We start from the raw sequence: 22,223 nt of genomic DNA on the forward strand, positions 1-22,223 counted from the left end.
AATTAAACTATTCAATATTTTAGTGAAGGAAATTTTACACTTTCATGTCTGTTATATCTGCAATAAATGGCATTATTCAGGAAGAAAAATAATCTGTGCTGGTAAGTCCATAATGACAATCTCAGCAAAAAGGAACTCCTCCATTATGTTGTGAATGTGCAGAATAGGTTGGACCAAGAGTTACCAAGTGGATTGTTTGTTGGGGAGTGGAATAATGACTATCCTGTTCACTCAATACAAATCCATTAGACCAGTATTTTCCAATCTGTGGGGTGCAAGACTATTGCAAGGGGGTGCACAGCTTTTACCAAATTATCGATTTTTAATAAAATCAAACAAAAAAAAGTTAAATTAATGTCAAAAAATGAATCAGCAAAACGGTTATGCCTAATTCACAACCCTTGTCTGAACAACTCTGGTATGAATGCTAAAAATCCATCCATGCTCTTGCTGAAACGTCTCGACAAGAGTCAAGCCCTGGCAAACAATATACTTTATTTAATAAGGTATACTGTTTTGTAGACCATTAAATAAATTATAAGAACAGTATTTATGAGATTGTTACAAAAATTGGGGATGCAACAATTTTTTTTTGAAAGAGGAAGCAGAGGTACAGAAAGTTAAATTGAAAATTGTTTTGTGAATCTGCTACAGGTATCTTTGAACAACTGAGGAAAACTTGATGCATGTAATGAGATTTTACTAGTACTTCAGAGGGATTAATCCATTCATTTGAACACCTCACTGCCTCACTATGAATGAACATTGGTTTGAGAACTGTTTGTAACTGATGTTTTTTTTGCCCCTTCATTTTTACTCTTAGCAAAGGCTTCATAAATTCCAAGCCCATAGTAGGAGAGCCTGTTAGTATGGGATAGAGTCTTACACATCCAGGATTCACCATCCAAGAAAAATCTCTGCAATTGCTTGTCCAGATTAAATTCTGGGTCCCCAGAGCAGTGGTTAACATCAACCTACCATTAACCATCACTTTACCTCAACCATCTGATCATTAATGTTCAGTATTACACATTACATAACAGCAAATTAGTTTAATTTGAATATTTTTATGGTAAAATATAATGAACCAAAAACTCTGTGTGGTATATTTGAAATTTATATTGTATTGCTTATTTAGTCTTTCCTCTAATTTGTTATTAAAAGCATTTTATTGATTTGTCAGTTATTAGTTACAAATAAATTTTTAAAATTAATGATGTTTAATACATCAGTTTAATACAAGTAATTTTTACTAATGTCAGAAACCTGTTGGTGGAGTTGCTGTTTTACCCCCAATGGATATCAGAAGAATAGATCAATCACCTACAGAAAATGCTAAAGTTATAAAGAAAATAGAATCAAAACCCTTGGAATCTGGTAGAAAATTTAATGATGTAAGTTATTTAAATGGATAAATTTTTAGAAAATTTTATATAATTGTGATTATAAATTTTACTTTACATATTTTTATACTGAAATTGCAATGACTTTAAAATATGTACTTTTATCTAAAGAATCTAAAACATTACAGGAGTATCATTGTTGTTAAATTCTACATATCTTCATGCTGATATTTTCAAACGCTGAGTAAAATATTGAAAATTTTTCATAATTACATGTAAATTGAGGATTCTTAGTACACCAATCATACTTGAATCTAGATTTTAGTTTATAAAAATAAAATTTGTAATGATGAGAGAGATTCCAAGATTTTTGTATGAAGTTATATTTATTAGTAAATCATACAATTACATTTTCCTTTTAATTTCTTAAATAAAATTAATTTCTTTGTTTTTTTCCACTCCTAAAATCTTAATGTTGAAAAATTCCAAAATAAAATGCATTAATTTAATTCCTATTTATCTTCACAGAAGATAAAATATCAGTCTAACTTATTCTGAACAGTTAATAATTCCTATTTATCTTCATAGAAGATTGTGATAAAAAGAATTATTAACTGTTCAGAATAAGTTAGACTGATATTTTTCGTAAGAATAAAATATTAGAAATTTCTTTATATAAATATCATTGATTTTAAGGTATTAAAAATATGATTTATATATGATTTCTACAGTGAATATATCTAATAAATGTGTACTAATAGAATTTGAAAAAACTGATCAAAATTTACATGTTCACTTAGAATACTTGATAATAAATTTTAATATAATTTGAATTAATAAAATTGTAAAAATGAAAATATATATTATGTTTTAGAATTCTTTTATTGAAAATATTAATTAAACATATGAATGACTTAGTAGAATGTTAATGCATTTAATGTGTTGTGTTCTCTTTTTCTTTCTAAGTATGAATGTTTTTCTCTAAAAATATGATTTAGATATCTTTTTAAAGTAAAATGAATTCAATAAACAATATAAATTATGATATTTGCATGTTTATAATCTATCTTAATATGTATTCTTTGCTCTTTTATGCATGCTCTCTTCTTCTCATTGTATATGGCTGTGCATCTTAACCTGTCTTTGAATGCATGCAATGGAAAAATAGGAGGAAAAGGGATCTCCAGAACCAATAAAGAGTTCTCCTGGCCCTACTACTAGTACTCCAAATCACACACATGCAATATCTGTAAAATCAGATAAGTCAAACATTCCATACAAAACTTCTCCAGGATCTCCATATACTAAAGAATATAGTCATGATGTTGATGACTCTACCAATAAGAGACCATACAGTCCCAAAGCTCTTGGTTTTACTTATACTGAGCAGAATAAAAATGCATCAGAAGCACCGAATGAAGAAATATCTTCGCCTACAAAACGTGCTACCGCCATAGCTTTTACATATGCTCCATCTGGTGTAGATGAAAAGATTTCTCGAAATGCCGAGAAACCATCTGCAGTTCAGAAAAGTGAAGTAAAATCACCCATAGAAGAAAAACAAAAACAGCCTACTACTTCTACTATTACTCCTACTACTGCTGCTGCTACAACAACAACAACTACTACTACAAGTACTGTTAAGGTAGCTACAAAAGTTGAAAATATTGAACCTTCTTCAAGTTCATCTGAACATTCATCAACTAGCAGTCTTGACCAATATGGAGCTGAGAAAGAAGGAAAAGCTGCAGCAGTTCATCCAAAAGAAACATCTCCCGAAGATCTTTCTAAGAAGAAAGAAAATGAACAATTAAAGAAAAAGGAAGACCAGCCCTCTGACATTTCAAAAGGAATAATTTCAACTAAACCAGTTATAGTAGGTGTAGTTCCTGCTGGAAAGAAGAAAGAACCATCGTCACCAACAAAGGTTTAGGTTATTTTATTTATTTCTGCTTATTTTGTATTTTGTATTGCCATTTGATTAATTTTTTTTAATAAAAAAAACTTGTAAATGTTACTAGTTAGTTTTTAAATATTTATATCGTGTACTATTCTTAATTTATTACATGAATGGCAATTACAAAAAACAAAATTTCTCATAAATATTTTCATAATTAATGTTAAAATAATCTATATTTTGTTATCATAGAAATCTCTCTGATTACAGTATGCTGAATATTACTATTTGCATGTAAGAGCTGCATTTGCCTTGCCTGCTGTATTCTTTCATATTTCTTATCTTAATTTGAAAAATATATATTAATTTAAAATTTAAATACAAAAGATAGTTTCAGTTTAAACAAATATCTGATATATATTATGCTGAATAAATAAGAAATCAGTAGGTATGTAAGATTCTAATTATTGAATGAACTGGGTATTTCTATGAACTAATTCAACAATTCTTTATTTGCTACAGAATTTTTTAGACAAGAACAATGAGTTTTGCTGTTTTCATAATTTCATTTTTGTTTTTGATAAGTTAATTGTCAGTTTGTAAAGTTTCTTAAAAGCAAGTTAAGTGTTCATTGATAAAGTAATTTAGATTTTGTCAAATGTTGAAGAAGGAAGAGCGACTTCTGGAAGATGGATTTGAACAGTCATCCTTTATGAAAAATAGTCTAAAAAATTCTTATTTGAACTAACAAAGTCATCAGTTGATACAGATTTTGGCATGTGGCAACTGTGAATTTACAGATGTTTCAAAAAAATATCTCACCTTATGTGCTTTTAATGTAATGGTATTTAAAAGTATGCCAAAATTGCTAACAACTGCCATGTCAAATTCAATATTCCAATTGATAGTACTTTCTGAAGATTCAATAGTTTAAATTTATCATTATGCATTATTAATTTATTGCTTCAATGCAATATTTTGTTAATAGTTTTAGTTTTAATGCTTTATCTTTAAAAGTGTAACTTTGATTATTAATTTAACTAGTAGATAAGCTCAGCATTGCCCAGGCAAAAAATAACAACAAACATTAACAGTATTAGATTATTTCTTACTTCTAATCCTTCTATTATATTATATTGTAGAGTCAAATCTATCTATAATGGAATCCCAAGGGATGAAACAACTCTTCCATAGTAGACAGGTTTCCACTATACTCGTATAAGCCCAGCATTGCCTGGGAAATAAATAACAACAAATTAGATTATTTCTTACTTCTAATCCTTCTATTACAATATATTATATTGTAATGTTTTTACTACTATTGTTTTACTTTTCGTCACTGCGCATGATAAAAATGAATGAGACTTGATTGTAACAGAACTGAGTTTATTGTCTTTTTGCGTGTATGGTACATGTCTCGACGATGCGGTTAACAAAAGAACAACTAACAGTCAATGTTCTTACTGGGTGAGTTCAAACTTGTTTTAGAAAGTGATGACTTATACCACCCAGGGTTTGTTGCTTGTTTTTCACGACGGTTGAGATGTGAAGGATGGCGTTCACCACAATATTATAGTATTTGATTTATATAACTACAAAGGTTATTTAATGTAAGGCTTATTGCACTAAGTGACCAATCTGACACATTTTAAAAATTATTTAAATTGTGTACTGTAGAGCAGTGTTTCTTAACGGGGGGCTGCGGCCCCCTGGGGGTCCATAAAAAGTTTGCCAGGGGGGCTGCCAAATTATGCAGAATTTCCTTCAGAATATAATNAAAACCATTTATTATTTAATGTCCATAAAAATTATATTTATATTAATGATGTCTCCAAAGTTCAGCAAATTTTTTGCAAAAAAAATAATTTATTAGGAAGCATGCAAGCTCCATTTGATGACAAGCTCCACGACGAAAAAGAGCTTAAGCAATGGCGTAGTCAAACGGTGCACACTTGGTAAGTAATCCTACAATTTTTTGTTTATAGCATAGTTTATATGGATTATTCCCAAAAAATTATACGTAGTTTGGAAACGTTGAGTCGAATTAGTCTAGAATCGATTAATTTTATGAAAGAATCCTTTCAAACAGCCATAGTCTGTAAACTGCATATGTGCCGGGCTGTGATTGGCTGGACTCATAGCAAATGGATTCATAAAAACCGGAACGTATTTACTGTGTTATGGGGGGTCGACTGTATATCTTAAATTTTTTCAGATATCATAATTTTTTCTAGTTTTAATGCTAAGAAACTGACCATTCCAATATCCCAGAAATATGTGAAGCTTGTCCCATTTAGGTGTTACTAAGATGAAGAAAACCAGAAAACTCTACATGGCCAGCCTGTTGGCCATGCCCAAACCCATGACCAACTACCAGTGTTCAGTGGTTTTATTTACTCAGCTACTGGAGGGTACTTATTAGAATTAAGAAAGTACCATTCAGAAATGAAAAACTTGACTTCTTAGATGTGGAAAATTAAATACTTATAGCTTTTCACATTCTTAAATACTTTCAATTCCATATAGGCAAGTGCTACATACTATCTGTTGCAGTAAAGATATTGTGCATCTATTTCACCCTATATCGTTGTCGCAGTAATTAAATGAATATAATATATATTTTTAAGAATTATATTTATTTTATTATTTTCTTAAATTTGTTTGCAATAGATGGTGCTACATGCAAACCCAGCAAATGGAATATAGGCAGAAATTAATTTATATATAGAAATACAATCAATATTTTGGGGTGATATTTAAGACATTGTCTAAGTTAGAAGTATGTTAATATAACTGTCAAGTTTCGTAGTAATTGGCTGGATTGGCCTAGGTGTGCATAGCAAATGAGCAAACAAACATCCTTATTTATATATATAAATTACTGGTTGAGCAGTTTATAGTAAATGATTATTATTGGACTTCTATAGTACTAACAAAAAAAAGCATTGCTCATTTTCATTACTGATTTTTGCATACCTGTTTTTAAATTTTCATAAATCAATAGATACTTACATTTTATAAGTTATATTGAAAAATTATGTTTATTATTACTATTTTAAAATATTAATTTAAAAATGATCAAACTTATCCATTAAACTTTCACATAAATTTAACAATAAATCGTGCTTAAATTGAAATAAATTAGTGTATACTTTAATACTAATTTTTCTAATTAAAATGAAATATTTTTTAAACTTTTATTTAATTTTTTAAGTCTAATAAAATTTTCTTGAATATTGTAAATTTAATTTAAGTTAGATAGATTCACAAATTGATAATTTAAACAAATTCTTTAGGTTTATGTATAAATTTAATAGTTTTATTTTTAATTATACGATACAGTCAAAATTATTATTTCAATTACTATATCAGTGTATTTCTATTAATAGGACTTATCATACTTGGGTATAAGATTACAGCCTCACAGTTACACAGATTAAAATTGTTTTATTTTCATATACCTGTGGCATATTCATTTTATATATGTTACCAGCAAAGTTTGAAATCCGGCATTCTATAGAATGCCTAGGCATTGTATATAATGCCTAAAACTAGCCGGCAATCTATGAAACGATTTATATTTTACAGATTTCCTAGGCATTCTATAGAATGCCAAATGAGAAACCGGCAAAGTATGAAATACATCTCCGTTTCGTTTCAAATATCACGTGGCAAGGCACGTGACTTTTAACGAGCGGCTCAGGCTTAGAATTTGTCAGTTGCACTTTGCGGTTTGTTCGGGAGTGTCAAAATACGCAATTTTACTTAAATTTGTTCAACAAAAAATTAGTTTTTTACTGTGGTCCATGAAAATGGAGGAGCAAGCTGTAGTGTTGGAGAAGGTGTCATGGTCTATAGACATGAAACAACGATTCGACGATGAACTGTGCAAAATTCGAGTTAATGCTGCAAAAAACAGTATTTTCTTAACCGAAACTACTTACCAGAAGTTAATAAATGATGTACAAAAAGCCAAAATGACTACTAAGAAGGAACCCAGGGACTATTGGTTGCTGAATCGCTATGATGTGATGATTGTAGAAAACAAAAGTAAACTCATTTATCCTGTTAAAGAAGGCGTCAGTACTATACAGTATTACGTCACGGACTCAGAGTTATTTCACGTACTTCATGAAGCTCATTTGGCTATTGGACACGGAGGACGTGATAGAATGTTGAAAGAACTTTCAATCAAATACAAAAATGTTACACGTCATGATATTGAACTGTACATCCACCTTTGTGAACCTTGCCAGAAAAAACAGAAAGGTATTAAAAAGGGCATTGTTGTGAAACCTATGATTTTTTCCGAATTTAATTCCCGTTGTCAAGTAGATCTTATTGACTTTCAGTCTCAGCCAGATAGAGAATACAAATTTATTATGGTGTACCAAGATCATCTCACAAAATTTGTGATTCTTAAGTCTCTAACGTCGAAAAGAGCTGAAGAAGTAGCCTACAACCTAGTGGACATATTCTCGTTGCTTGGAGCGCCGTCTATATTACAGTCTGACAATGGTAGGGAATTTGCGAATAATGTGGTGACCAGCTTGAAGGAGTTTTGGCCAGCACTGAAGATCGTCCATGGGAAGCCTCGCCATTCACAAAGCCAGGGTAGTGTCGAAAGAGCTAATCAAGATATCGAAAATATGCTCTGTACTTGGATGCAGGACAACAAATCTGACCGCTGGAGTGAAGGACTACGTTTCGTTCAATTTATGAAAAATAGAGCTTATCATTCTGGGATCAAAAGAACACCATACGAAGCTCTTTTTGGCTGCAAACCTAAAGTAGGGCTTTCTTTTCTACCAGAATTAAAAGACATAAATACAGAGGAGCAGCTAGAAAAAGTAATAGAAAGCGTCAAAACAATGGAAAAAGGTGAAACTAATCAGATTACGCAAGATGAGATTATAGTCGTTAGTGGAGTAAACCAACACGATGAAGACATGCTTACTGAAGAGATTTCCGTTTCTGATACCTGTTGTGTGTGTTTAAAGGAAACAAGTGATGCACTTGCATGCAAAAAATGTCGTCAAAAAATTCATACCTTCTGTGGCCATGCTAGTAAAGATGATGAAATGGATATTTTGTGCACCCTTTGTTTCAAAACTGAAAATGCTATTGAAGGTAAAATAAATTCTAAAATCAATCTGGAAATACAAGCCAAAAAATGAAAATAAATTCGGAAAAAAAATTTCCCACTGCTTCTTTGGGAACTACTGTGCGAGTTCCTATTCCTGACGTCGACAAGGGGCGAGGTGATTCGCGCAATATATTGGCAATTGTAATGAGTGTGACAGAGGATGGTTTCTACCGACTTGGAACTTCTGAAGGAATTTTAAAACAAGTATATGCGAGATCACAATTCACTCCATGCCCCAAGAACTTGCTTAGAATTGAAGATATTCCTGACCATGAAATTCCTCTCCGGTCAGTTGCAATTGCTCAGTCCAGTGGAAGCGGCCAAGGATTCGTCAAATGTATGTGTAAAACAAAGTGCCAAAATATGAAATGTCTTTGCGTGAAAAATGTAATGAAATGTAATTCAAAATGTCATTCAAGCCTACCATGTTGCAACAAGTAGGTTAATTGTAATTTTTTATATGAAAATTTTGTTTCCCTTAATAAGAAAGGCATAAATTTTGTTTTGTACAACTTTCATTTTTCTTTACGTATTTTGAATAAATTTTTTTAATGGCACTCTCATTATTTTTTCAGAATAACATTTGTATTTTTGAGGAATGCACGTCATTTATATAATAGCCTTATCAGAACCTTTTTTCATACTTTGCCTAAATAGCATTTGTCATTCTATAGAATGCCTAGGTATTATATACAATGCCTAGGGAAAGTATGTAATAATTCTCATATTTCATAGATTGCCTAAAAACGCCAGGCATTATATACAATGCCTAGGTATTCTATAGAATGCCGGCTTTTCATACTTTGCCGGTAACATATATATAAAATTTATATATGTATATATATATATATAATGAACATGCCACAGGTAATTGAAAATAAAACAATTTTAATCTGTGTAACTGTGAGGCTGTAAACTTATACACCAGTATGATAAGTCCTATTAATAGAAATACACTGATATAGTGATTGAAAGAATAATTTTGATTAAATTAAGGACATAAATGCATATTAATTAAATATACGATACAGTGTTTGCCACTTATTGCGATCCCTGGCTAATGTTATCGGCTGCTTAATGTAATCAAAACCCATTTTTCCGAATTTGATTCTACATTTCCTTTTAAAATCTTGCCAGTTATTGTGATCAGCCTGCCACTTATTATTAACAGATTAAACTAGAACTTTTATGATATTTATAACCAACAAATAGGATTAGTTTGAAATAGCTTTTTAAAAACATTAGTTATTACTTTTCTGGAAGTATTAATAATTATCTCTGCTATTTTTTAAATATGTTGCCAATTATAGATTTATTAAAGTATTGTATGCCAGTTGTGTATCACCAATTGAGAATTGTTGTATTACTGTTACTCCTAAATAAGATATTTTTAGAACATTGAAAACTTTAAATAAATAAATGTTGGAGTAACCATTATAATACTGTATCTATTTTTATTTATTAAATAACACCACAAATTGGTTTTCTGCAGTTTTATGACTATAGTAAAGCAAGTGGCCAACTTCTTGTTTTAGCAGTTGACTTTTGTTTTATTAAAACTAGTTGCAATCTATGTTAGACAAAAATGACATTGCTTAGACAAAAATGTTTGCTTATGTTCTTTATTTATTTAATTTTTTTTGAGATTAATGTGTTGATTGTGACCGACTTGCTGAACACCTCTGCCATAAATGCATGCCCCTGTATTCTGACTGCCAGATATTGTTACCAGCTGCTTACTATCAAAACAGCGTTGAACTAATGTGATCACTGTAAGTGGTGACCACTGTAAAAGATTTAAATTAGCCAAGAATTATGAATTACTGATTGTACTTATTATAGTAAATACAAAATATTTATCTTAAATTTTATTCTGAGAGAAATACGAATTACATCTTATTAATTTGCTTTTTAATTTTTATTGTTAATTGTAAAAAATTTATTATTTTAGCTGGAAACTATAAAGCCTACAGTTTTTGAATCAAAATCAAGTACCGTGACAAAAGAACATGTAGAAGAACCCACAGAAAAAGGTGTCGAGAAAAGCAAAGCGACGAGTACTGTTCTCAATGAACAGAGAATTGTGACGCAGCAAATATCAAAAAGTACAAAAGTTGTTTCGGGCACTCTTGATGATATCCAGGTATAAAAAATATAGAATTTTTATATAGAGTAAGACAAAACTTGTAATAATAAATTACAAACATTTAGAAATTTAAACACTAATAGTTGTTTTTAGAGAAAATAACGTTCATTAAAATAAGAATTTTTTAAAAAAATCGATTTAAATATTTGAAACTATACAAAGACTTAAACAATATTTGTAATCTACTGTATTAATCAAAAATATATTTTGTCATTCAATCCTACTGATGTTTAGATCTAACATTAAGCAGGCAAACACGAACAGTAACAAAAAAGAACTTTATTAGAAAAGGTTAGAACTGTCACAGACATCCTCGGGCAACACCCGGACAAAATCCAACGAAGTTTTGCGCCTTTCCTTTTTTTGACGTTGCCAGCCACTCTTGTTGGCAAGTGTTGCCAGACAGTGTTCAGGATCTCTGGTGCTGGCGGCCACAATATATAATCAATTTTTATTCAAAAAATAAAGTTGTAATGTGTGAAAGAATACTAGCTTTGTGTATTTTCTTAGCACAATGTTGCCGTTGAGAACATATCACACAGGAACACTTTCAGAGGTAAAAGGTTGTTTTATTGGTGTGAACGGATATGCATTTTGGGCTTAACGCCCCTCTTCAGTCCTGAGATAGTGACAGTTAAACCAACATGACTTGTAAGAAGATATACACGTAGTTGAAAAAGGAAAAAGGAGCTAAAAATTCTTTTGGCTCCACACATACACATATTAGGATAGTATAACATGTACTGTAGGGTGTGAAATAATTCTGATGAGATGTACAGAGAACATAGACAAGATATGAGAGGTTAAAAAGAAGTGAGTAATCCTTGTAACATACACTGAAAGTTTTCCAAGGATTATGCTATTTAATAAGGATTATTCACTTCTTTTTAACCTCTCGTATCTTGTCTATGTTCTCTGTACATCTCATCAGAATTATTTCACACCCTACAGTACATGTTATACTATCCTAATATGTGTATGTGTGGAGCCAAAAGAATTTTTAGCTCCTTTTTCCTTTTTCAACTACGTGTATATCTTCTTATGAGTCATGTTGGTTTAACTGTCGCTATCTCAGGACTGAAGAGGGGCGTTAAGCCCAAAATGCATATCCGTTCACACCAATAAAACAACCTTTTACCTCTGAAAGTGTTCCTGTGTGATATGTTCTCAATGGCAACATTGTACTAAGAAAATACATCTAATAGAGAACAACAAGCAACCAAGATTTAATAATACTAGCTTTGAATAATTATTTTCTTTTTATAATGAACTCATAGCATAGTCAGGTGTTAAGGTATTTTTATTTTTTTCCACCAAGTGTGATTATCTATTGGAAAGTGTTTGGATCAGATTATTCTGGATAACTAACACTACTATTGTTGTCTTATACAGCATATGAATGTTAAATCTATATTCTGAAGATATTTTAAGTTTCTTGGAATGATTCTTAATTCATCAACTATAGTTGGAACCATGGTTCTCTTCTCCCACAGTCATTCAGTTTGAATGGCAGTTGAATTTTCACCTCCAGAGGTTTAATTTTCGGTTCAGATAATGTTATCATTATGATGAGACATTGAGAATCGATTTAGTTTTTCCAGAAAAATATGATTGTAATTTATTTATATGTGATATTTAAAAAAAATTGAATGATTTTATTTCATTTTGCATTTGTTGATTGAAAAATTAAAAATCTTTGCTAAAATTTCAGCAACACAGGGATGAACATGCCAAATTCTAACAGATCTATACATTAATGATACTAATTATCTACATATGAATTTAGATTAAATTAAGTAACTGATGGTTTAATATTTGTTTAATTAATTTAATTAACATTTATATCCCTGTATATTTTTGATATGAAAGAAGTTGAAATTCTTTCTTCAGTGTAAGAAGCTGTATATAACAAATTGTGGTATGGTTGTGTACAATTTGTAAATATTATTTTATGCATTAGTAATTTTTATCTGTTGCAACCAGAAATTTTTTTTATTTTGAAAAGTATATATATACTTTTATTTGAAATGTAAAAATTTTTATCTCAGATTTTTCAAAAGTTTTAAAAATTATTTTTAAAGTATATATTACATTTTTTAAAAATTTCTTTCAGCCAGCTATTGTGAAAACTGAAACAATCAAATACAGTCCTACGTCAGTAAGTAACGAACAACATTCTACCACAACTGTTCCTCTTGTTGCCACAGAGACACGTAAAGTGACATATCCTCCAAATCAAACACCAAAATCTCAAAGTCCTCCACCAAACTTGTCTTCATCAGAGGAAATAGGTGAAATAATCAGCACTTCAACTGTCTCCAGTAAAACAAGAACTGTTGAAACAATAACTGTTAAGTAGCACATTCTTATTCTCTATTGTAAAAAATTAATATAATTGTATTCAATAATTTTTTAAATAGATCTTATTCATATGTGTATGCATAATTTATATATAAATAACAAATTTAAGAATTAGTATTTTTAAAAATGAATAAAATTATAATATTAAACTTTGCTTATTTGCTACGTAGTATAAAACAGAGAAAAATGGAGTGGTTGAGACACGAGTGGAACAAAAAATTACAATACAGAGTGACGGCGATCCCGTTGATCACGACCAAGCACTGGTAGAAGCCATTCAGGAGGCCACCATGATGAATCCTGACATGACTGTAGAGAAAATAGAAATCCAACAACAATCCAATAAACAGTGATATTTAGTAAGCTGCTAATTTAGCATTTTAACAATAATAATAATAATAATGTGTAGTAATGCATTAATAAATTTTTCTTATTTTCCAGAAAAAAGATCATTATAAATTTATAATATAAGTAAATTTAATGAAGGATCAAAACAATCATTGTGGGAGTATTGCTTGTCGTTAAAACATTTTTGCTATCATAGAGAACTAATTTGGAAAGTGATTCCAAGGAAAAAAAAAAAATATAATTACATAAATTAACAATGATGCTTTTGAAGGAGACAAGGTACAGTAATGGAAAATTCACGATGTATATTAGAATAGAAATCATGCTGTAGTTGCAGCTTTCACAAGGCATATCACTAAAGCAGTATTTTCTTATCATTTATATTTAAAAGTTTATGTATGTATACATATTGTGAATTGAAATTCTAGTTTACATCAAAAAAAGTTAACATATACAAAAACTTTCATTATTTTAAATGATCTTTCTTTGCTCAGCTGCCTTAAACGAAGTATGCATTCCTCTTATTTGAGAATCTCGGTGCTAAATGTTATTAAAAAATGAAAAAAAAAAAAACATTATATATACATATTGCTTGTTACAGTTCCCTGTAAGTTTAAAGATATCACAGATTTTAAAAATATATTATTAAAAAAAAACAAAATGTATTTTAAAATACATATTGGAAAAAAAATTATATATATATGTAGAAGATATATCACATTTTTTTTACACAAACTTATTGCATTTATATATTTAATGTCCGCTTAGGATAAAATGTGCACTGCACGTATCATTTTTTGTGTATTTTTTTCCCATAGTCAGATAATTTTATTAATAGTTTTTAAATGTAAAATTGGCAGCTCTTGGAATACTTTTTTCCCTGTTATAAATTAAAACATTAGTCAACTTTATACTTTTGATAATTATATATTAGAGAAATGCCATCTTCGATAAAAGAAAATAATTGCATAAGAGAGAGAAAATTATATAAATATATATATATATATATATATTTTTTGTTTATTTTATTTTTTGGTTGTTTTTTTACTTTTCATCTATCATGACGAATAGTCACTTTAATAAAGGTGCAGGGCATCTAAAAATATTTGTATGCAAGAAGTAATTTTAAATTTAAATAAAATGTGAAAATTTTATAACCACTGCTGTATTTGCTGTTCTAAAATAAAATATGGTTTATATAAAAAGAATTTTTCAGTCAGTTGTGTGTCTACTTTACATTTCAAATGTTGGGCATCCCAATTTGATGCGACAAATAAGATACCATCACTGCATTAGGGATCAAATGAATCCACATCTTTCACCTAATTGTTTTTGTAGCCTACTGAAACTACTCTTTATTTTTATAATCACAAGTCTTTTCAGAATAATAATTCTTTAATTGCTTTGTTGATTTTAAATATAATTCAACATACAAAACTAGAACAGATTCTGTTTGATAGAACAGTTTTTTTTTTCTAATTTGGAGGCTGGAGAATGGCATTAAAGATGCTGAAAATATCTGTGCTTTGAATATTTCTTTTGTTATTTTATTTTATATTATGTTGAATTAAAATAAAAACCAAACATATTTAGACAAGTCAAAAAAATATATTATTTTTCTTTAGAAGTTATGATAGAAAATTGTAATTGCATTTAATGCTTGGCTTAGACAAATTGGCCTGCAATTTTAAAAAAATTGTAGACCAATAATTTCCACTGTCATCTGTCTGACCTCTAAATCTCTCCAACAAAGTTAGATCTTATCTGAACTATTAATTTATGACTAAATGACAACATATTACTCTTAAAATCATTTGTCTCATTCATCTCTGACAGCCAAAATTGGATCATTATTGAAGTAAATGAGCAGATTATATTCCATATTTCATCAGTAATTTATATACCTATATACAAGAAATACATCGACCGTACACTAGATGTTTAGCCGGCAGAAAAGAGGGTAAGAAGGAATGAGAGGAGATAGACAGTAGAAAAAGGTAGGATTCCTCTGAAAAACGTACAGTACAGTACATAAGGCTAATGTTTGATGTTGGCGTGCAGTTTTTAGGCTGCAAGGCTGTAGTGCCCCGAAGGGTCTAAAGAAACCTGAGTGTGCCACCACGAATAGCTAAGTGTAGAAGTTAGTGCCAAGTGGCTGTTAGTAGAAAGACATACTGTATCTACTAATAAAACTGAACGCGAGCGCGAATCTTAATACTACTAAACAGCTAGACAGACAGCGCGAAAAGTAAACATACACAATGACAAACTACAAGCAAGACCCCAAAATTTTTTATTTATTTTATTTTATCATTATTTTTAACGTTAACTTGCTCACTAACTAAACTAACCTACCAGTAATTTACAGTATAAATTTTTGATAACTGATTAATATGTAAAGGCATAATTTTAATACAGTTGCCCCTCGTTATATTGCGCGTTTTCTTTATCTTCCGACAAGCGCGATATAACGAGGGGCTACTGTATTAACTCCTAAATCATTTGTCTGATCTGCACCAAATTTTTCATACGTATTCTTTGGGACCCCGAGGAAAATATAAGACTCGCGAAACTTGGACCACCCCACTTCTGGTTTTATCGTCTCGACACTTCGTTATTAACATAACAATGATGCGCTAAAACCCGAACTTATAATATGGCTTTATTTTAACGTTTAGTCTTAGTTTTTGGCCGTGCACTGTCGGATATATCCGCTAGTTACTAATAAAACAAATACAATGAAACCTGTGTAAGCCGGACTCGTACGGTACCGAATATTTTTCCGGTTTGGCAGGTTTCCGTTTCGAATAGTTTTTATTGTAATTACCAATTCTAATAGAAATATAAGTTTTATTATTCTTAACCCGTTCGTTCTTGTGGGGCATTTACAGTAGGTACCACTGAACTTAAACCAGACCGCAGTTAACATGCCATCCAATAGATAGGTTTAAAAAAAAGGTAGCTTTTATTCATTGCATGAATGTTTTACATAATTCAAAACAAATATACAGTAATTAATCATTATTTTTGCTAAATATCAACTTGATATCTTGCAAGTTTAACAAACTTGAGCCAGTCAAACTTGAGTCACAGGCATTAAAAAAAAACAGGCCGCTGCGTTGCCCTGGTCAATGAACATAGACTGCATGTTTAATATTTTGTTGGATCACCTTTTGTGGCCAGAACACCTTCCATGCGTTTCTGCATGCTGTTGATTAGGTGTTCACATTCATCTGCCGTTATGAAATTCTAGATAGGATGGAAGCTTTTAGTACTTCAGCTGTCCAAGGGCGTGTTTTTCGCAGACGTCTCTTCATAATGTTTCATACATTCTCAATTGGTGAAAGATCTGGGCTGTTGGATGGCCAAGGAAGAACTGTGTTCTTTTCTGTAAGCCACTGTTTTGTTTTTCTGCTTGTATGACATATGGCCCCATCCTGCTGGAAAATGCATGTTCTGTTTGAATATAGCTTTGCTATTGACGGAAGTAAACACTGTTGTAGAATATTAATGTATTGCTCTGAAGCAAGTGTTCCATCAACAAATGTCAGCTGACCCAAATCACTGGCGCTCATACACACGTATTGATTTGGGGGTCCAAATCAATACGCTGGCAGGAAACTTCGCTGAGCGGTTTAACAACGATGGATCATTAGCTTCATTGGCAGATCGAATGACACGTTTGCATTTGTCTGTTGCTGGTAATTCAAATTTGATTCATCAGACTACTGAATTTCATGCCACTTTTGTTGAGACCAGGAAAGATGTTCTTTGGCCCACTGTACCCGTTTCTTGTTTTGATGTGCTGTCAGCAAAGGCTTCTCACGTGGTGTATAGAACCGGAAATACATTTCTTGCAGTTTCCTGCGTGTTGTCGAAACAGATACATTCCTTCCAGTTGTCCATGTTGTAGTTACATCCAATGCTGTGACACGACAGTTGGTTTTACGATTCTTTTCAAACTCCTATCATCAACTTTTGAACTTTTCGCTGATGTCCAGCAGCTTTGATAGGTATAACACGACCGTGGTTAGTGTAATGAACAATAATCTGATGCACTGTTGTCTCGCTTAGCATTAGCTCTTTACTAATAGCTCTCTCAGACATGCCGCGACTGTTTTTAGCAATGATAGCATTCCTTAAATCTTCTGAAATAGCTTTTCCTCTGGCCATTGTAGACAAAATGCAAAGGTTCGTAAATAAAACTAAAAAAAGCACCTTATATCATTCACAGGATCACTGCAAGCTAAAATAATGCTAAAATAATCTAAAGTGATGCTAAAATAATCAGTTGTTTCAGAAATACTGCAATTGTAACATTATATAAATGCAAATTATCGGCTGGTCTATGTTCATTGGCAAAAAATGGGCAATGGTCTATGTTTTTTGATGCCTGTGACTCAAGTTTGACTGGCTCAATTTTGTTAAACTTGCAAGATATCAAGTTGATATTTAGCAAAAATAATGATTAATTACTGTATATTTGTTTTAAATTATGTAAAACATTCATGCAATGAATAAAAGCTACTTCTTTTTAAACCTATCCATTGAAAAACACGTTAACTGCGGCCTGGTCTAAGTTTAGTGCTGACTACTGTAGCATTTGATTTATATAACTACGAAGGTTATCTTACATAAGAGTTCATCACACCGAGTGACCAATCTAATACATTTTAAAAATTATTTATTCCTGTACTGTACACGGTTTAAAGAATTTTTAAAATGCGTGACATTAGGCACATGGTGTTTAAAACCCTTACGTAAGATAAGATTCGTAGTTATATAAATCAAATATTTATATAATATAATAGAAGGGTTAGAAGTACGAAATAATCTAATAATCTTTGCTGGTTTTATTTTTTGCTCGAACAACGCCGGGTTCATCTACTAGTTATTAGATAAAGTAAGAAAATCGAAGTAACGAATCTTGATGATTTCGAAGACTAGCTTAGAAGGGTGGAAGAATGTAAGAACAAAATTATTATACATAAGAATCGTGCAAGTAGATATATAAGGGAACGTTTACTAGAGACTATTTCCTGAGCTTCGACAAACTGTTCGTAGGCCTTGTAAGATAAATTACCCAAAATTAACATTGATACTTTTAAAGGAGACATATGTGGCTGGCCCACATTTTGGGCACAGTTCAGAACAGCCATACGTGAATACGAAATTGAGAAATTTAATTCTTTGAAATCATCCTTGATTTTCTGGGTTTTCTTTACGTTACTAAAACCAAAATAAAAGCCTGTGTCCTTTAGAAAGTTTTCACGGGAGCATTTCCTTTCGGTGGATGGTCCAAGTGTCTCGTTTCCATAATCAAATAAACCATTCTTCATCTCTTTGTCCTCTATATTTTTCTTCTTGTCTGAAGATCTCTCTTCGAAGATTCTATGCAAGAAACCTTTCTTTTCTTTGCTGATTTTTATTAGAAAATCGTTAAGATTGTCTAAAACAATGGTTCCCAATTAGTGGTGCGCGAAATTGCATGAAGGGGTACGCGCGGCAATCTAAAACCGGTCGATTTAAAATTTAAATGCACGAGATGAAGTAATCAAACAAATAATGGGTGGACCATTATTTTTAACGTTAACTTGCTCACTAACTAAACTAACCTACCAGTAATTTACAGTATAAATTTTTGATAACTGATTAATATGTAAAGGCATAATTTTAATACAGTTGCCCCTCGTTATATTGCGCGTTTTCTTTATCTTCCGACAAGCGCGATATAACGAGGGGCTACTGTATTAACTCCTAAATCATTTGTCTGATCTGCACCAAATTTTTCATACGTATTCTTTGGGACCCCGAGGAAAATATAAGACTCGCGAAACTTGGACCACCCCACTTCTGGTTTTATCGTCTCGACACTTCGTTATTAACATAACAATGATGCGCTAAAACCCGAACTTATAATATGGCTTTATTTTAACGTTTAGTCTTAGTTTTTGGCCGTGCACTGTCGGATATATCCGCTAGTTACTAATAAAACAAATACAATGAAACCTGTGTAAGCCGGACTCGTACGGTACCGAATATTTTTCCGGTTTGGCAGGTTTCCGTTTCGAATAGTTTTTATTGTAATTACCAATTCTAATAGAAATATAAGTTTTATTATTCTTAACCCGTTCGTTCTTGTGGGGCATTNCGAGACTGAAGCTGACCAAAAAGCAACCAGATTTTACAAAGTTGTGCAAAGAAAATCGTGCACATTTGTCACATTAAAATTAAATAACCTTATGTCATTTTCATTATTATTAGAATTGTATTTTAAAGGTAATAAATGTAAAAAAAAACTTATTCTATTTATCACTTTCTGTCTACCCACAGTAGTGTTACTACCCCTCCGGTTTTCACCCGGACAGTCCGGGAATCGATTCACTGTCCGGGTAAACTATTAATTTTGTCCGGGAATATCGTGCGCAACCTGTCGACCTTTTTTTTTTCTTTAGCTTTCACGATTTGTATTCGTACACATCTCCAATATCCAATAGAGCTAAGTCATCTGTAGTTGTTCTTTCTTAATTTAGGTTACTTATGTTACTCCTACTCAAGTGTTCCTAGTCCCTAACTGTAACTGATTTAGAACCGGGCATGCACTGCATGTTATTCTTCGCATTGCAAAATGGCATTGCGCATGCGTCAGGAACTTCTGTTCAAACAAACAAACCTGCCGTCCGGGTCAGCGATTTTGAAAAGGTGGCAACACTAACCCACAGCTTCGCCCGCATTATATCGAATTTTCTCGTGGGAGTAAGATATTTTCTCGCAGTAAAATGTAGCCTATGTCCATCTCCAACGTGTAAGCTATCTCTGTGCCAAATTTTATTAAAACCTGTTCGGCGGTTTAGACGTGAAAAGGTGACAGACAGAATTATCTTCGAATTTATAATATTAGTATGGATTAATATGAATTTCTGCTATACCCCTTATAGCAGAAATTCGCGAGTTTGAGCTCTTTCTTGAAATGGTACGCAGGAAAAATTAATTGGGAACCACTGGTCTAAACGAATTGTATGTAATAGATCGATCACTTTATTAACCACTTTACACACATCCAATTCGTCATTTTATACATCTGAAAACTTGTATATTTTGAATTTTACATTTTATAATACAATTTTATTATTTGAAATAAATCGTAAATTGTCCTCCATAAAACTTGTAAAAATATATTTTTCTCGGTTTATGAGTTTTAAAAATTAATCGAAATAATCCCGGACCATTTTAAAATCTATGGCGAAAAGACACACTGTTTCCTGAAAACCAGCGTAGGGCGAAAATTTCTCCTCAAAAAGGTTACTTAGATGACCGGCACGACTCATTTGCTAACGGGAAAAGTATAATGTACAAAGGCTTTATTAAAGTAATGTAAAGGCTTTAAATTTCTCGCACTGTTAATTTAAAGTAGAGAGCAAATATTTAATATTAAATTAATTAAAAACATGATTGAAAATTGTAGCCTGGGATTGTGACGATACCACAATAAATAATTGCTCGTAAAAACATACATAGGTGACGAGAAAATAAATTTCCGAGTAAAAATCCAGCGACGAGTTGCATAGCTTTCCCGGCAAGTGTCTAAATANCATTAAAATTAAATAACCTTATGTTATTTTCATTATTATTAGAATTGTATTTTAAAGGTAATAAATGTAAAAAAAAACTTATTCTATTTATCACTTTCTGTCTATCCACAGTAGTGTTACTACCCCTCCGGTTTTCACCCGGACAGTCCGGGAATCGATTCACTGTCCTGGTAAACTATTAATTTTGTCCGGGAATATCGTGCGCAACCTGTCGACCTTTTTTTTTTTCTTTAGCTTTCACGATTTGTATTCGTACACATCTCCAATATCCAATAGAGCTAAGTCATCTGTAGTTGTTCTTTCTTAATTTAGGTACTTATGTTACTCCTACTCAAGTGTTCCTAGTCCCTAACTGTAACTGATTTAGAACCGGGCATGCACTGCATGTTATTCTTCGCATTGCAAAATGGCATTGCGCATGCGTCAGGAACTTCTGTTCAAACAAACAAACCTGCCGTCCGGGTCAGCGATTTTGAAAAGGTGGCAACACTAACCCACAGCTTCGCCCGCATTATATCGAATTTTCTCGTGGGAGTAAGATATTTTCTCGCAGCCTATGTCCATCTCCAACATGTAAGGTATCTCTGCGCCAAATTTCATTAAACCCTGTTCAGCGGTTTAGACGTGAAAAGGTGACAGACAGAATTATCTTCGAATTTATAATATTAGTATGGATTAATATGAATTTCTGTTGTAAGGGATACGCGGGTTTGAGCTCTTTCTTGAAGTGGTACGCAGGAAAAACTAATTGGAAACCACTGGTCTAAACGAATTGTATGTAATAGATCGATCACTTTATTAACCACTTTACACACATCCAATTCGTCATTTTATACATCTGAAAACTTGTATATTTTGAATTTTACATTTTATAATCNAAACCATTACTCATAAAAATATTAAATTAATTAAAAACATGATTGAAAATTGTAGCCTGGGATTGTGACGATACCACAATAAATAATTGCTCGTAAAAACATAAATAGGTGACGAGAAAATAAATTTCCGAGTAAAAATCCAGCGACGAGTTGCATAGCTTTCCCGGCAAGTGTCTAAATAGTATGTGGCTCCATCTGTTAATGGCTGAAGATTTTGGGGTATTACCTAAATAGGTATACATTTCCTTATGTAATTTTCAAAAAATGTATCTGATAAATTGTTAATTTTTCTCGTGTGTAAATATATAAAATTATTACTAAATCAAAAGGAGAAATTTAAAGTAGAAAATCGAACCATTGGTTCGGGATATATGACCCCGAATCTTAATATCTTTCAGACCTAACTAAAGACTTAACGTAATGGTAGCAGTTATTAAGAATGAAAACAAATAAAGAATGACGGAAAACTCCAGCAACAACGTTTCCAGTCTTTTTTAATTCCGGCAATCGTC

General features: G+C 31.6%; 1 protein-coding gene across 4 annotated transcripts in view; it reads left to right on the forward strand.

Moving 5' to 3' along the window:
- LOC111629950 (protein 4.1-like) overlaps positions 1-13,479 on the forward strand; it is a 55,475-nt gene extending 41,996 nt beyond the window's left edge. For all 4 annotated transcript variants that reach the window (XM_023373915.1, XM_023373922.1, XM_023373937.1 and 1 more), the window contains exons 12-17: positions 1,263-1,394; positions 2,512-3,270; positions 10,338-10,529; positions 12,646-12,882; positions 13,064-13,252; positions 13,335-13,479. In XM_023373915.1, the coding sequence (XP_023229683.1) occupies positions 1,263-1,394; positions 2,512-3,270; positions 10,338-10,529; positions 12,646-12,882; positions 13,064-13,246 (1,503 nt within the window). In that variant the 3' untranslated portion in view covers positions 13,247-13,252; positions 13,335-13,479. The remainder of the gene's footprint in view (positions 1-1,262; positions 1,395-2,511; positions 3,271-10,337; positions 10,530-12,645; positions 12,883-13,063; positions 13,253-13,334) is intronic.
- Positions 13,480-22,223: the final 8,744 nt, after the last annotated feature.

Source organism: Centruroides sculpturatus, unplaced genomic scaffold (genome assembly GCF_000671375.1).
Source record: "Centruroides sculpturatus isolate CEXI.00-Female unplaced genomic scaffold, Cexi_2.0 scaffold68, whole genome shotgun sequence".
Lineage (NCBI taxonomy): Eukaryota > Metazoa > Arthropoda > Arachnida > Scorpiones > Buthidae > Centruroides > Centruroides sculpturatus.